Source organism: Corvus cornix, chromosome 3, assembly GCF_000738735.6.
Source record: "Corvus cornix cornix isolate S_Up_H32 chromosome 3, ASM73873v5, whole genome shotgun sequence".
Taxonomy (NCBI): Eukaryota; Metazoa; Chordata; class Aves; order Passeriformes; family Corvidae; genus Corvus; species Corvus cornix.
This window is the reverse complement of record NC_047056.1, coordinates 82679739-82697332: the sequence shown is the minus strand read 5'-3', so window position 1 is coordinate 82697332 and position 17594 is coordinate 82679739. Positions and strand designations below refer to the sequence as shown.

The window sequence follows — 17594 nt, the reverse complement described above, 5'->3', positions numbered from 1 at the left end:
CCATTGGTAATAAAAGGAGTCTAGACAGCTAGCTCAGTTGTAGCCATCTAAGCTGTAGGTTTCTGTAATTAAGAGGAGATAAATCCTACATCTAAAATGTTACTGAAATCCTGAGGGATTATGCTTGCTTATGTTCTTAAATTCTCTGAAACGGTTATAATTGGGAAACATTAATAAGCTCTAAAATGTTTTTTCAGCTCATTCATGTTATTTGGATTTGGAGAATTTATAAGATTTTAGCTTCTAAAATCATTTAAAAGTTAGAGTTTGAAGGAAGAAATCATGCTACATTTAAGTTTCCATGTGCTTTTGACATAAAGTATTTTAAATATTTATTATTTTCAGTATTGTTTTAGTGTTTTGAGTCCATTTGAAAAAAATATGCTGAAGTTATTGTTAGGCTTGTTGTAGGAAAAGCAAGTTCTTCCCCGAGTGTGTCCACATTACATATCTTTGTGTATTATGAGCATAGGTTGTTTAAAGATGACACTGTGGAGTAGCCTTGGTTTAATATACATTTTTACAATAAAAACTGCTTAATTGGAACACTGAAGTGATGCTTCAGTTCATCTTGATTATGTAGTTGTCCTATTATCATTGTTTATTATATACACAAATGACGTTGTGCTAGGCGTACCAATTAAATCGAGTTTATTTTATTGTTGCTTAATGTTGTGGCCGTATGTGTCTGAGCTCAGCCCAGTTCTGCTAGAGCACTTGCAGCATTTTGTGCTCCATCATAATGAGTTCATATCTTGATTTCTGTTTTATAAAGCAGATGAGGTTACAAAGATGTGGTTAATTTTTTCGCCTTTATTTGCACTGTGTAATTGACAGACGAGTTGAAGTAAAAATCATGGCAACAAAATGGTTTTTCCCTTTATGTCTTTAAGGACAGATCATACTCTTAAATTTAGAAGAAAAAGCATTTTATTGATATTTAGGGCTGTTTGAGGATTTTTTAGCTGTGTAGTAGTGGTGAATGGCAATTTGTTTCTGTCCTGACAAGTCTTCTTATTTTTAAATAAAAATTTCACGTGTGAAGAAAACTGAGCCCTGGAATGGCCTGGAAGTTAAATGAATTACAGTCTATTTTGTGTCTTATGCTATTAATTTTTTAAATTATTTTTAAAATTCAGATGGCAGTGGTCTGAATAACAAATGAGTGTCGTGTTGTAAGCAATAAGGTTTTGTCTATGATATTTGCAGCAGTTTTCTCCATTATTAGCCATGAATTTCGTGGCCAAACTTGGAAGTCATGCCTAAGGTCTATAATTCTTTGACATTAATGAGTATTACTCCAGTGTTGAATTATTTCAAATGAGTTTAGGTTTTGGGTTTTGTTTGAGGTACCCTATAATTTTAAACCATAGCATAATTTAGCTACCTTCTCCTAATTTGTCTGTGACTTGCTTGTTTCCAAGGTCAGTCAGAAAATTGTATGTACCACTCAGAAGAGTAAATTATATAAAATTCACCTCCTTTACCCATAAGCACCCCTGAAAGACTTCTTAAAAGCTCCAGAGCTGAGGATTCACCTGTACAAAACGAGTAGCTCATCTTTTGATGAATGGATGCGGCACACTCTGTGGTTCCTCTTGGCAGGGGAACCCAGAGCTGGCACAGGAAAATCAGTGGACATGGTCCCAGGAGCTGTCGGAAGCTCATCCCAAGATCACTGTGTTTTTTATTCAGGAAGCAGTCTATTTTGATGTGACTGCAAGTTTAACTCTACGTCTTTGTAGGATAATCCTGTTCGGGAGGCCACTTCCTCTAGTTCACATGTACTAATGTGAAGAATAATGAAGGGATCACCTCTATACTTCAGCTACAGAGTGGAAATTATTGTTATCCCTGTCAGCACGTTGTTGACTCTAGTGCAATTCTGGCATGGAGTAAAAAAATAAAAATAGTATCCAGGAGTATTTTTTTTTTCACTTCTTGAGACTTAATTTGGTGTGCAGCAATGAAAGCAACTTCTGTGCACTCAGGCTGGGCTGTTCAGTTGTCTGTGGTTAACGGGGGAAAAAAAAGAACCATTGAAGTAAAAGGCAGAAAAGCATCTTCTGACAGCCAGGAGAGTGCTAGAGGAGGAGGAATGCTTTTGGGCCAGTGGTGGGCTTGGAGAATTGTCCTTGTTTCTTGAAGATGCCACTCGTTTGACCTCAGCTTCCAGATTTTGCCAGCATGTTATCAGTATGAAAATGGGGACCACTGACTAGCAAGGTGCAGCCCTCTTGTGGAATTGCAGGTTTTTTGGAAATAGGAGATTTTATAGCATGTTGAAATTACCTTGATGAATAGCCTTTCATGGCTCTAATGAATGTTTTCTTTTTTTTCCTATAATAATGAAATACTTTAATTCTTTATGTTTTTTAACTGATAATATGAAACCTTTGACCTTTGGAATGAAATTAAAGATAGGCAGTTTCAAACCAAGAAGAAAATGAACCAAAAAGGTGATCATCTGAAACTAGTGGGGTGGACATTTTTCCTATTTTGTGGGAATTACTTCCTTTTCACTTTTTGACCATGTCAAAAACAATGTGGGACCTACCAGAAGAGTATCTTGTTGTAGTTAATGGTGTAATATGATGTTACGACCTAACTAGAGTGAAACAATGCTGAATGACCAGCATTTGTATATATAAATATATATGTGGCAGGTTTATTTTTGAACAATTTGGTTGGAATGGAAAGGAGGTATATAGCCATTTGGGTTATTATCTGTAGTAACATAACAATATAAAAGCATGAAAATATCACATAAGAAAATATATATGAAAAATAAAGAAGAAGAAAGGATAAGAGTAAATAGTGTAGAGGAAAGATACCACCACCCGTGGATCCAGCGACCAGACTTGATTGATGCAATTTCAGTGTCCGAAGTGATGGTTTCAATGTTGATCTGTCAAGGGTGGCAGAAGCTCTTGAAACATAAACTCGTAAGAACATAAAACATAAATTCAACTCCCAACTTCAGTGGGAGTTGAATCCCTTCATTATTCTTCACATTAGTACATGTGAACTAGAGGAGCTGGCCCCCCAAACAGGATTAACCTGGAAAGAGGTACAGTTAAACTTGCATGTAAAGACATTCGAAACATCTGCTCAGCTTTGGGTGGGAACACCCAGGTACCTTCCCTGTGGGGCCGGTTTTACACTGTCTGCTGCAACACTGTGGACCATGCACAGTGTTTTGGTGGAAGGCCCCAGAAATGAGTCCGGGGACATTTCGGAGGTCTTTGGTGGTTAAGACCTCTTCTAAGACACGACCCTTGTTGTCAGCGTAGTTGAGCCAGTTACGTCCCGTCAGAAGGGATGAAAACCTTCAGGCCTATGTGGGAATGTTTTGATACCTCCTTGGGGTGGGGCAGGCACAGTTTTACACCTGAGCCAGTTGTGTAAAGGAGGGTTGGTTTGCCATGGTCTTTCTCCAGCGGTGGATGCTCACCTGGGCTGTTCTTGCACAGATCAGAGGTTTTGCTGCCACACACCCAAAAACCTCTCCTCCTCTCCTTCAGCTGGGTGGTGCAAACCTGGCTTCAGCAAGGCACCCGCAGCTTTTGCAAATGGCCAATTCTTTGAGTCATTAACCCTTAACATTTCAGTTTCTCTGTATGAGCTGCTACATCAAATGCAGCTGCAAAACAGGACTGGCATGTTGGTGGATTAGGATAGTGCTTATGAATCAGATTTATCCTGGTTCTTTCTGTTATCCTGTATTCCTGCTTATATCAAAGGTCTTCAATGAATCTTGGACCACATCTCAGTTCCCCTTGGTTATGTTACACAGAGCGGTACAGGACAGTTCATCGCTCCTTTTGTAATTATTTCAGCAGGTGAATAATTGCTCAGCAGTCTTCCATGGCTGGGATCTTAGCAGGTCTCAGCACCCTCTCCCTCCATGAGAGCTGGAAGCGTGGAATGTCATTCTTGTGTTGGAAATCTTTAGACTCAGCCCTGTTCGACAGTGTTGTTAACCCACTGTGTCCTCTGAGTACTCTTTCTTCCAATATCAGTTTGTGGATTGAGGGGTTTACACAGGGAACCTGTCACCAGGTGGAATCTGTTGTTAGGGTGCTGAGCCCTGCTTCCAGCAGAGATTGCAAGGCATTGCTGGTTCTCTCCTTAACACTGAGTAATCACACGAATGGAGCTTTGGATAATTCTTGAACCTTTCTCTTTCTGTCAGACATTTTGGCATTAGCAGCTAAAATTAGACTGGTGACTCCTTTCCGCTCTTGGCCAGGTACTATTCTCAATCAAGGAAAGTTTCTGGTTTGGTTCTAAAACTTTTTTCTGCCCAACCAGTGGTGTAATTTCTGTGCTGATAGGAGCAAAAATATTATTGATAAAACTCTGTAGCTGCCAATATGCTTTCAGTGGAATATATTTGGTGGTTCAGCACTTCCTGAGAGCAACAGATTGCTGTGCAATTTTTGCTAATGCACAGTTGGCCACCATCCCCATATTTCTAATAATGTCATCCGGTGTGTTATTTTCTAGAAGACTTATATAGCAGTTTCTGAGAGAGCAATTGTCCCTTTAGGGAAATGGTGAAAAACCTTAATCAACTCTTAGAACTTCTGCTTTTCGATACACAAACTTCTCTTTTCCCAATCAGAAAAGAAATTAAGAGAGATGGTGATAGTGACAGTAACAGAAAGCAAGTAAAATATCTGTATATTCTCCATAAAATCTTTAAGAAGTCCATTCTTTCTGGAAATGCATGCAGGAATCTTGCTATTTGTCATTAATTATCTGTTTTTAAACGAGATCTTGTGATTCCAACAGAATGACTTCTCCAAAAACTGTGCTGTGTCTTGTTCCTAAGAAGAACTGATTGTGTGATTTGTCCTGCTGTTGGGGATTTTCTCTAACAGAAGTAATTTTTCCAGAAAAATTATTCTTTCTCTCCAGAGTAAGAATATCTCCCTAAACTCATTCAGTGTAAGGCACTCCTACTGTGCAAGTGAATAAGATGTTAAAGAGGAAAAGGCCTCCCTCAAACTCCAAATTTCATTAATTCATTAATTAAATTTATGTCTTAACTGTTATAAGGAGGAATGCTATTTAAGATTCTCAAAGCAAAATTAGGTAATGGTTTATGTGGTTTATGTGACTTACTTACATCTCCTTTAGAAAATAGCATTTTGGAATGTTCCAGTTGAAAGATCCTTTTACTTGTACTCCATTGTACTGTTACCTTGTGCACTAAGGTTTTTGTTATGCTTAAAACACATAGTTTTAAGGATAACAAAGGGACAAAATAGTCCCTTTCAAAACAAAATGAAAAAGTGACTATCTTTATTTTGGTAATGAGTGGTGAAAAAATGCTACCAAAGTAGCATTTCACACTAGTAGCATAGTGGTAATATGTCAGTGGTCAGACAGCAAACTTTGTATTTTCTTCGTATTTTCTTTGTAATAGTATGTCCTGTAAGGAGAAATAAACAGAGTACAATAGATAAGAAGGTATGGATGGTGACTGATGATAAAAGGCACCTGAGCATTCATGTAATTCTGGAATAAATACCACTCCCTGACCCATACTGGAATGTTGGTCATTTTGCAACTTCTGTGAGTGTAATTTAAAGGAAAATGCTAATACTGACAAAGCATATTATGAAGCAGAAAGTGAACATGGATTTGTCCTTAAAAGGAAGATTGATCAGAAAGCTTTTGCAGAGTAGTCTCTGGAGGTACCAAAATTTTAAGCCAGCAGTGTAAGACGTTTTTCTGCCTGCCCTAATTTATCGTTCTGCTCTGCAAAGGGACTTTGTAAGAATGGAGCTTGACAGACACTGTTTGAGTAATATCTGGGTGAAATTTCTATTGATGAGATAATCTGGGAAACACCTTTCAGGTTCAAAGCCGAATATTTTGGATACCTTACTGTTACTACTTGATCTTCTTTCAGTGTGTTTCTACGTATTTAATTTTATTCACAGCTTTGAAGGCAGTTCAATTACTTGCATGGTTTTGTATTTGTAAACATTTCCTTTGATGTATTAGGCAAGCAAGTCTTACACCAGTTAGCTGTCCCACAGAGGTGCTAATCCTTTGAGACTGCGAGAATCAACCTCTGCTTTTCACAGAAATTCTAGATATGAATTGAAAAGTTGTGTAAAACAGATTTTCTTCGTAAGAAATTTTGCAGAACATACCATTTAATGTATAACTGCTTTAAGTAAGTGGCATACATAGTATAGTTCCATTTCTAAAGGCTTACTATTTAATTAGCTTTAAAAATGCACTGGTAGCTTAGATTAGGTGATTTTGCCCTGACACGCAGCAGGAATGGAGTGTTTCAAGTGGAGAAGAGTAGCTTAAGATATAGCTGTAGGTAAATAGATCCCAAGGAATTTTTGCAGTCTTGTCTCTTGTGCTCTTACAATGTGAAGTGTTAATTGGCAGCTGTGTCTTAATGGACAATGTGCAAGGGTTGCACAGGGATTGTTTATGTATTTCAGAAATATTTGAAAGGTGAAAGAAATACTTAAAGAGCAGTGCCTTTTGTAAATGTCCCTGATGGATAAATGAATATATGATGATTTATGAGTTACTATCCAAAGTCAAGTAGAACCAAAGGAAGAAATCAGCTTAGTGATAGCAGATGATCTGGGGAAAGGATGACCTAAAATACCTTTTTCTAAGCTGTGCTGCAAGTATTTCAGAGCTGCTCAATGCAACTTACTGTAGTGCTTAACCTGCAGTTTTGTTGGATAACGAGAAAAAACAGCATTGTGAAAAATGTGTAGATGTCAAGGCTAGGGCAAAAGTGTAGGAAGTGATTTTTTTTTTCCCATAATTATTCTGGGAGTGATATTTTTTCAAGAAAAGAATACATTAAACAACTGGATGAAAATGGTGTGGAATTAGGAAAAAAAAAGTAACTTTGCTGATTAGATGGGCTGGTTATTATTAGTTGGTTTTAATTTCATTTTTTCCTTCTCTGCACCTAGGTCCTGTGCTGTTGCACATGACATAATCATCTGTTTAAATATTTTGTTTCTCTGACTCTTATGATGCCTTTTGCCCCATCCTCACTGTTTGTAACAGAGTTTATAAAACTTTCTTTACTACCTTACTAGCCACTTGCATCACTTTGAAGCTGTCTGCCTAGCTTTCTGCATGCTTGAGGCTTAATGTGGACTTAAAAATTCAAGAGCACCAATACGAGGTGTCCAAAATCAAAGACAACCTCAGAGTTTTATCTTTTGAGCACTGGGACCTTTTGGCACACTTTCAAAAATTTATACGTATTGTGTTTAAGTATAAAGAACCCCAAACGCATTCTTCGGTCATGGGTTTAGAATCCTTTTGGGGGGGAGGGAGTGTCAGGGTGGTTTTTTTGAGGTTAGTATTTTTACTTTTTTCATCTTTGTTTCAGTGGAGATAACATTTGCATTGAAAATTTCGCTAGGATAAGCCTATTTGAAGTGCTTACTATTTCCACAGTTATTCTCAAATACCAGCTGAATTTTATTTTTATAGCTGGAGTGCAGCTCATGTATGTTCTGTTCTCACATTGAGCAGAGATGCTTGTATTTCTGTTCTCCTTGATGATTTAGGAATGCACTGGAAATAAAAGAATTGGTCTCACTGTTGAACAGTTTTCACAGCCAAGAAAATATTGTGCATCATTTCCTTAATGGAGTCATAGTGAAGTAACCTTTTTGTTTTCTGTTTTTCTAATGCAACAGAAATCAAAGATGGAAGAGAAAATCAAATTTCATATTTGAAAATATCAAAACTAGCATTGGCTTTTGCAATTATCCACTCAAAACCACCTGGGAAGAGTTCCAAAGAATACATAGAGTACCTTGCCAAAACTGTATCCGAACAGGATTTTGGATGGAAATGGAAAGTGGAAGTGCTGGAAGCTGAAGTTCTTCGATTACGACAGGAACTTCTTTTGAACAGGATCTCTCCAAGATTCTGCTTGGAAAATAGTAAGTTACTCAAATAATTTCTGGCTATGTTGCAATAGCAAGGAGCCAAACAGCTTTCATGTTGCCTTTCATGTACCATTTCTTGTACCTAGATGTGGGAGTCTTCAGTGTACAGTTTTTTGGTTTTTTCCACAGTTCTGAGGTTGTGGAACACTTAATTTATTTGTAATGGGATTGTGCTTGAGAATTTGATGCAGAATTTACATATTTAACCTTCAGAATCAATATGTATTATACAAAATAATTGCAGACCAAAATTGTCAATACAGAATGTTACTCTATAACCTTGGAGCTACTAGTTTGTAGGAACTAGTTTGTACTTACATTTGGAACATGTCTTAAAGACATACTGCATATTTTTAACCACCCTACAGATGTTTAAAATCAGAATTTAAGCTTAAAGTCTTGGAAGCGTTAATCCCTAATATGTGTAACAGGAAGGTAGGGCAGGCAAAGAACAGTATATCTGTTGTTTCTGCAAGTGTACTGAGACTGTGGGTACTGTGAATGTTTTTTATGGCATATAAAATATTGTGAGTCTGATATTATTGGATTCAGGAAAGCATTTATTCAAAGAAGATAAAAAAAAAAAAAGATGGTCTCAAACAGCGCTGTTTCTCTGACTTGTGCGTGTGGAGTGAGTCATGCTCAATTCAAGATATCAGTGGCACTGTGTGAGCTTGGAAATCAGGCAATGGAGGATTTCTGCAGTCTCTGGGGAGATACTTTCCTGGGAGATGGAGGTCAAAATGCTCTGGGCTGAAGGAAAGAGAAAGTTCACTGTTGAAGGGATCTCTAAAATCAAGATGTATAACTAATTGCTTTATGACTTGAGATTTTTAAAAGGTTCCCTGGTGGAAAACTTGATAAGGCTTTACCACACTGCTTTTGTACTGAAACAGTAGCTTCTTTATTGCCTTGTGAAATGATCTCTAGTTTGTAACGTTGACTGATAGGGGGATCATTAGACTTCAGCTAGAAGCTCTAATGGTTTATGTATTTTTGTATAATAGACCTTTCGCTATAGAGAAGTGATTTAATGACCCTTCTTACTTCATTATTGTCTGGGTGTCTGTTTTCTGCAACATGTTGCAAATATGACATATAAAACTAAAAGTAACTCTAAAGATGCAGCTTCCCACAGGTGTCTTATGTTTTGAAGAACTGGCTGCATATGATCAGGAGAGATTTATAAACATCTAATGTCTGGAGAGAATATTCTGATTGTGGATTAAGCAGAACACAGCAAACACTATCAATTAGCAAAACATAGCAAACAAAATCAATTCATTTTCAACTTCCATGTTCTAAGTCTAATTTTTTTAAAGATTCTCTAAACTCTAAATTTTAATTGTGAGACAGGCAAAGAAAACTGTCCCTGGCAGATAACACGTCTTGCAAAGGATGTTCATTTTCATTGCCCAAGTTCCACTGAAGATTTAAACTGTGATAAATCTTTTCTAATTTTAGATGTCTTATACCTGTGCTAAGTTTCTGCTGAGTGTGCATTCATGATTACAGTTCCACTAGAGATAAATGCTGGGTCATGTGCATTTGAGTAAAGAAAGGTTGTTACTGGTACCTGATCTGTTGGTGAGATCTACACGCTCCTCAGGAGATCAAGTTGATGATGTACATTAATAGTAGAACACCTGTGGTTGACATGTATGGGAAGATGGTCATAGAAGCAAGGCCTACCTGAAATAGGGACCGCTACACCACTGGCATCTTCTGCCCCAAGAAAAAATACACCTTTCTCATGTGTTGTGCCCGTTTTGAGATTTTTCAAGCCCATGGAGATTAGAATCTAAAGGGTGGCTACTGCTGAAATACAAAGGCACAAAGAGTTTGAATCCAAGTTAAGAGAAAAAGTGGTAATAAGCGGTGTTTCATCTTTTCAAGTGAGACTACTATAGATCCATCAAGCCATCCTTATGGATGATGATACTAGGTTTACCACCTAATATCACACCAAAGGTATGCTCTTTAGGGCTGAGGGTAATAACTAGGCTTGTTCTTAGCACTAAAATATCAAGGATCCTTTTCCTCCTCCACTCATTTCTCCAGCCTCATTTCTGGAGTTGGTGTTTTGCTTAAAATAATGCAGCCTTTTAAAAATATTTCAAACCCCCAGCTTTTCTATGGCTTTCTTGTGTTTCGATTAACAACTCTTTAGATACAGGAATATCTGGGTTTCACAAAATTCACCACCAGAAAATCTCATGCAGTAAGGATGAGACTGCATTTATTTCTGCTGGTGCCTCTTGAGAACTGAAGAGTTTGAGTCCTTTAGCCAAGGTTCACTTTGCAGCTGTATCTTCTCTGCTTTGCATTCCGAATGTGAGAGCTTTCCTCTCCCACCTGCTGTTTGTAATAATAATAGTAGATCTTTCAGGGGCTTCAGTAATGATTAGAAACTGCCCATGGAGTTTTATTTCCCTGATGTGAGAAATCTGTGAGCTCTTTGAAGCAGTGGTACCTATTTTCCCCCTCCACGTACAGTTGAACACAGTATGGATGTGCAAATACATGAAGGATAAAGAACAGAGAATGCATTTTTAAAAGGTATGGTGCCTAAATTTTTTTGTCCCACCTGAATAATTCTTTGTCCTCAGAGACACTAAAAAAATTGTCAGTTCCTAACTTAGGGGGAGAAGCCTGCTTTGCTGCAGGTAAACTGCTTGGTGGTATGAGTCCTTATGGTTTAATGTGTTTTTTATGAAAGCGCAGTGGTCTGTATTCACTGACTGCGCAGTGTCTGGAAGTTCCTTATTTTACTTACTGTTCAGTTGTCTTTCTGAATACAAGGACTCTATTCCTTCGTAGTGCTTTTGGCTGTATGCCAATCATCTGAGGCGGAGGAGAAGCAAATCTTTTTGCAATTATCTGTTATTTTTCACCTTGACAGTATTGTCCTGACAACTATGCCCATGGGTAGAAAACAGAAGTCAAATTTCATGTTAAATCAGAGTTTCTTGTCTTTCTTTGATCCAAATTTACATTTCACAGAAAGGAGGATAGAAACTTCTTGGTGTTACTCTTAAGAATAAGCATATAAAATGCTTGAGCATTCTGTTGTCACTTTGCTTTGGAGCAACATGAAAAGATAAAGGGTCTTACAAAGCATCGATGAATTGATAGATTAATGGATTTAAGCACCTGTCCTCTGAGACAAATTCCTTCACTGTTATCAACTCATAAAATCAATGATCATATTGTTTCTTGGCAAGCTGTGTTAAACAGTTCTGAAAAGCCTGCAGCTGTTACTTCAGCCCAAGAAGGCATAAATGCAGTACTCTACCCTTTTTTGGCCAAGCACGTATTTTAGGAATGACAGTTTAGAGGATAGATGTTTATTGCCTTGGTTGCTTCAGGCTGATACTCTTGAAGGTTCCAAATCGATTGTCCAGGGTATATGTTTAGCAAAGCGTGTGTCAAGTATGTGTTCTCTCTTCCTTAGCTTCACCTTCAAACTTGGTTCAAGTTACTCACTTCTTATGTGGTGGGTAGGAATTTACTGAGCTGCTTGCTCCTCTAATTAAAATAAAAACGAGATTCTCTCCACACCGCACCTTTTTAGAATTAGGTTAATCTTCCTTTTATAGATCATTTACAGTAGAACTTCTTCTGCCATGCCCTGGAGTTCTCTCCTGTTCTTAACCTCCACAGTAGCATGTCTGCCAGCCACCCTACCACAGTGTGTCTGTGTGTTTAGGGAAATGCTGAACTCTGAGGGGGAATGTGATTAATGTGAATGTCTGATTTTTAACTGTATGCTGAGGCTGTGTTTCACCTTTCAGGATACTGTCCTCTAAATTCTATTCTCTGTGTCAAAGAAGCAGCTTGTATCTCTTTGAGTAATAAGACCCAGAGGAAAAAAAGAATTTTGTATCTCCTGCTTCACTCCCTAACTTGTTATGGTTCTTTAGGAATTTAGTTGTACATGTGTAAAAAAGGAACAAATTCCTTTGTAGATTAGTGTGAATGAAGACACTTCAGTCTCATTTCTTCTCACTGGGAGCTTATAGAACTGGAACCAGCCAGTTCAACAGCTGAAGTAAAACTGATAATAACTAATACAGAACTACTGTTTACCAGCAGCCTTGGTTTGGGCCACAGAATTCAGCCTTCTCTTCCCTTTCCACTTCCCTGTAAGTCATGGCTTGGGAATTTCTTGCTCAAAATGGAGAGGCAGAAACTCTGGGTGCTTATGTTATACCCCAGGATTTCCTCGACAGGCAAAGATAGGATCAGATAAGTCCTGCTCTCATAATGTCAGGAACAGTGATGGCCAGTCAAAATATTTTCTGAGTAACTGGATTTCAAACTTCTGAAAGGGCAAAGCTCTCCATCATGACTTAAATAGTGTACTTGTGATGTTTCCTCTGCCTCCTTACATTAAAAGGAGTGGTGAGAGAACATAATTGATAATAGATTTTTTTTAAGCTCATTTTCAAAGAGAAACCAATCAGATGAATTCAGAAAGGTCAGACCAAAACATGAAGATTTCCTCAGTAGATATGTTATCTGCAGCCTCATAAAGGAGTCTTCCTTGTTAGTGGAGATAACAGCAGTCCACATCTGACTGAATAGTAATGATACAAACACATTAGTCTATTAGGAGAAATTATTTCCCTCCCCAGAAGGTAGATGAAATAGTGTGAAATCTGTTGTGAATAGCATTTAGCAACAATTTTAGTTCCTATAACATGGCAATAGGGTAGAGGACTATAATTTCCAAGTTATCGTGGTATGTTTAAGGAAAAGCTGTTTTTTCAGGTTGGTGTGTTCAAGTGAGCTGCTGTTACAGATTGCTATGTCCTGTCATCACTTCCCCCCCCGGTATTTGAAGGAGTACCAAAGCACGACAATCGAGGAGGAGCTGTCAGTCTCTGAGGGGTATAGTTTACTTCTTTCTTTTTCTATCTTCCTTTTTCTAAGGTGAGAGGATTCTTCATCGGGCAGCAGTTAACTCTTAATTTGATGTTGCCATGGAAAACAGTTCTGATTATTTTTGTTGGGTGCTTAGGGATGTGATGTTTCTGCATGAAGACATTCTACCTCCCTATTTCTTGCCTCCCCACCCCCCCCCCATTAAAAATAGGTGTCTTTCTCTCCATACAGATCCATAAGGGCAGCCCAGTGTGTCATCTCAACATTTTTTTCTCTAAAGCATGGGGATGTCAGACAGACAGTACTTCTGAAATGTCATTTGACATCTTAAGTGTACTGGTGTACTCCCATGCTTCTACCAGTGGCAATAGTGCAAGTAGGCAGCATGGCAAGGAATGTCTCACAACCTAAGTATTTTATGTTTTTATGAGGAGAGCAAAGAAATGAGAGCAGATCTGTGAGATGGAAAAAATGAAGTTAAATTGTGTTTAGCACAGATTTACAGGAATATGGCTCTTGGAATATGATGATGAGATAAATCTGTTCTCCGTAATTGTATTGACACAATAGGGAACTTTATGAAAGCTGAGGCCTTTTCAGGATAATTAAATAAGTTAATTTGCAATCTGGAAAATCACCAGCTGGAATGTAATGATTCACTGAAATCTCGGAATACTGCTCCTTCCATGGATAACAGGTCCGTTTTGGTTGTGGAAACTTTCTCCTTTTGAAAGCAGGTGCTGCTTGTCTTATCTGACGGCATTGCTACAGCTGTTCTAAGCACATACTTGGGGCAAAGGGACCCAAGAAGCATCCCTTTCTTTCCAGATTTCTGTGTAAGGAACCCATTCAGAGGCAAAACCAACCCAGTTTTCCCAGCAAGAGAAAGGGCTTGTTATTATTTTAATAATTCATTATAAGATGGATATAAGGTTCATAAAAGCAAGTGGGATTCATAATTTAGTGTAGGTTAATTTCTTTTCTTCTGGGTAACAGAATGATAGTTTTGGAGAAAACTGAATGTATATGGTAAAAACAGGTTAAGAAGTGTGGCCATGGCAGTTGGGATCCTTTTGCCTTTAAGTCTGCTGTGGGAAAATAAGGATCAGTCAATGTTTTCCCTGGAAATACAGAATCACAGAATGGTTGAGACTGGAAGGGACTACCGAAGATCATCCTGTCCAAGCCTCTTGTCAAGCATGGACACCCAGAGCCAGTTGTGCGGAACCGTGTCCAGACAGCTTCTGAGTATCTCTCAGGATGGAGATTCCACAACCCCTTTGGGCAACCTTAACCCAACTCAAACTTAGAATCTAGTTCCTCAAGCAGATCTTTGTTTGTGTCCTTCTGGATATATAAACAGAAAAGCCAAGTATTTATACCATGTTGTATTCAAGAAAAGCGATGTTTTTAGGAAGGCACACTTTAGCTGACTTGCTAAGGAGTCCACCTCATTTCAGCCTTCATCTCATTAAGTTGCATCCAGATCATTGCGGTCTTCGTTGGCTGCTATGTCCTGTCTCTCAGCAAAGCTCAGTTTGTTTCATAATGGAGAGCACTTTTAATAAGACATAATGCTTCCAGTTCAGTACAACCAGTTCAGTGAGGTAGCCTTCAGAGGTACCATACATTAATTCATTTAGTATTTTGAAACGTCGCCTATCTGGCTTAGAACTCAAATTTCAGTCACGTCATTGAGATGGTCAATATTGTAAAGCTTGTCAGATTTTTTGTTGTCAAAGCTGCTTGATGAGCATTAGCAGAGCCAAATCCGTATGTTTGTTACCTGATTATTTATCATTTAATATCTTTACTGCAAGTACTCTTTATTTGACTCGAACTACAGAAGATTTGTGCTGTCATCTACAGAGATCCCTTAAAAATGAGTGTTTCAATCCTTGAAAACCTTCTCAGTTCTTACTGAATTCTAAACATTTAGATGCTCTATTTAAGCAAAATCCCTAACAAATTGAAGTATATACTTCTAAGCCTTTAGAGAATCATATAAACCTAGCATTGACCAATTTGAGAATTTTAGATACTCAGTCCTATATTCATTTCTGTGAAATTATCCCTAAATGGGATAAAATATGTCAGCATGCACCTTTAGAATGAAAAAGCACCTTGCATTTAAACAGAGGACCTTTCTTTTCCAAGCCAGTTATAAAAAAACCCCCATGGAGATGCAGAAGCCAAGTGTGGGATACAAGGCTTCTAAAACTTCTTTTTTTGGAGAATTCTAGAATCTTTATAATACTTTGGCATTATTATTTTGGAATAATGAAAATAGAAGTTTGGCTTGGTTCCAGGTCAGGACAACAATGAGGTGTTAAACACATAGTAGTTCATAAGCGGGGGAGAGTTGTTTTTTTCCTCGGCCAGTCAGCTTGGTTAGTAATGAAAGCAGCAGAATAGAGACAGTTACACATGAAAGAAAGGCAAAGAAAACATGTGGGTTTTGAAAGAAGAGAATAAACTTGATTCATTGTTCACGGAAAGTGCACTTCAAACAAACCAATCAATGAAAATTAAATGATGAATAACAGAGTCCTGAAAAATGTAGAAGTGGACATAATTTCACTTACGTTTTTAATTTCCTTTTAGAGGTTATTGACTGAACACCTACTTGGAAAGCAGAATGCAGTATCATCAAAGAGATTTCTAAGAATGTCTCATTTTTAATTGTCTCTTGCTTTTTCTTTTAGAAGTGGAACTGAGAGTATCAATTGTAACTGAGTTTTAAGATAACTTTACGTGTCTGATGTCAATGTTTTTTATTTTCAAGTGATAATCCATGTGTCTGCTCAGGAAATGAGAGAATATAAACAAAGTCTAATGCTTGAAACTGAAGTAATTTTTTCTTTGCAGAACTCAGATCACCTCTTCACTTTATTTCTTACCTCTGCCACCTTCAAGCCTCTTTTCTGTTCTGCAGTCCCTGTTGGTGGTGGAACTGCAGGTAGATTAAGTTTTTCAAAAGACTTGAAGATCATTTTACCATTTCACAGCAATTTTATGAGTTGAGGACCCTTCTTCAGTTTTTAAATTTTGAACTACATGTAGCATTTGGCCTTTCTCACTCAAATGTGCTCCAGTCTGTGGCAGCCACTAGCAGAGTGTCTTAAGGAAGCATCTTCCACCACCCCTGCTCCTGCTGCATGGATCTTATACAAGCTGTCTCTTTTACTCCACACTGGGTAGGGAGAGAACGAATGTGGGACATTGAATTGCCTTTGGTGTTTTCTAGAGCTCTGGTTCCTCAGAACTAGCTGAAGACTTCCCCTTCTCTAATCATGGGGCACGTTGCCATCTCACTGCCCTGATGAAAGCCTCTGTTTTATGGTCCCACAGGGGTATGTACATCTGAGTTCTAGTGCCTGCACACCTTGCTGACACGCTGCTCAGTATGTAAGTCACTCCCTCATCCCTTGAGTGGCTTCTGATTTTCAGGCCATGCTCTTTCTGCAGTAGTGGATATGTGTAGAACCACGTGAGTTCTTCAGCCTTTGTGCCCCAAGACTCTGTGGTACCACATCTCGCTTTGTTTGGGGCTCAGTATCTTGCTTTGTTTTTCATCTCAGGATCTTAATTTAGTAAGGAGCTAAAGTCCTAAATAGGAGTTAAGAATTTAAATATTTCCTGAATTTGGTGTGACAAATTTAAGGAGACTGTAAAATTGTTGATGACCAGATATTTCATTACTTACGGTGGTGTAAATTTGGTGTCGCTTTATCACACACACTAAATTTTCATATTTCTTGTTCCAATACACTTATAGTCAAATGTTCTTGAAATTACTATTTACAGATTCTTGTTAGTCTCAGGCAGGCTTATTTTAAAGGCCATTGCTTTTATTTTTTTATTTTTGTACTTGATAACCACATGGTGTGAACATCAAGACTGCTTTCTCATTTAAATAGTAGGTAAGTACAAAGCGATGAGTTTTGCTTCTTTCAAGAAATAAATTACAAGCTATTTGTAGACATTCTGAGGGGAATAATGAGTATTTCCTGGTGGATTTTTTTTTTGTTTTTTTTTTTTACAAGATAACTGCCACCTCCTCCCCAAATGTCTGGAACATGTAAATAGCTTAACAATTTTAAGTATTTTAGATGGAATTACTCATTTAGATGGAAATATACTGCTATTGGGGACTTACTGTAACAGGGTTTTCCGGACACTCGTCATGGAACAGGAGTTTGATATTGCAATGAATAGCAATCCAGCCATAAATGGAACATTGTCTCATACTAGAAGGAGTGTTTCATTGAATACCCTACCTCTTACATTTGGGAACATCTTAAGTTTTTCTTCTATGGATATTGCTGTACTATTCTTCCTTTTTTCTTCTCTTTTCTTTCCCTTTCTTTCACCTCTTCTGTTTTTGGTTTGTTGTTTTTTTTTTTTTTTTTTTTTTTACTTCCACAAGAGAATCAGCAAACATACATATGGGGTTTTTGCACATAGTTCTTGCTTTACTACTTCTGACATTAAATCCTCATGAGCAATTTTCATGTTTTCATGGGATTGAGAACAGGAACAAAATACCCACATAGCAGAACTCACTGTAGATGGATTCCCTGGAAGGGAAGCTTATTTTCCTTAAATGGAACCAAAAACAGCTTTCATTTTTTTTCTTCTGAAATGTGTTTTGCTCAAAATCCTAGGGAGAGAAGACATAGAAAATGGATGCCTGTTCTTGTTCGTCAGACCTTGGGAAGTGAGCTTTGCTTCTTTTCTTGC

The 17594-nt window shown here is 37.9% G+C and overlaps 1 protein-coding gene across 1 annotated transcript in view; it reads left to right on the top strand.

Annotated features, from left to right (window-relative positions):
- MEI4 (meiotic double-stranded break formation protein 4) overlaps window positions 1-17594 on the top strand; it is a 94670-nt gene that overhangs the window by 13057 nt on the left and 64019 nt on the right. The window contains exon 5 of the mRNA XM_039568607.1: window positions 7710-7958. Coding sequence (XP_039424541.1) covers window positions 7710-7958 — 249 coding nt within the window. The remainder of the gene's footprint in view (window positions 1-7709; window positions 7959-17594) is intronic.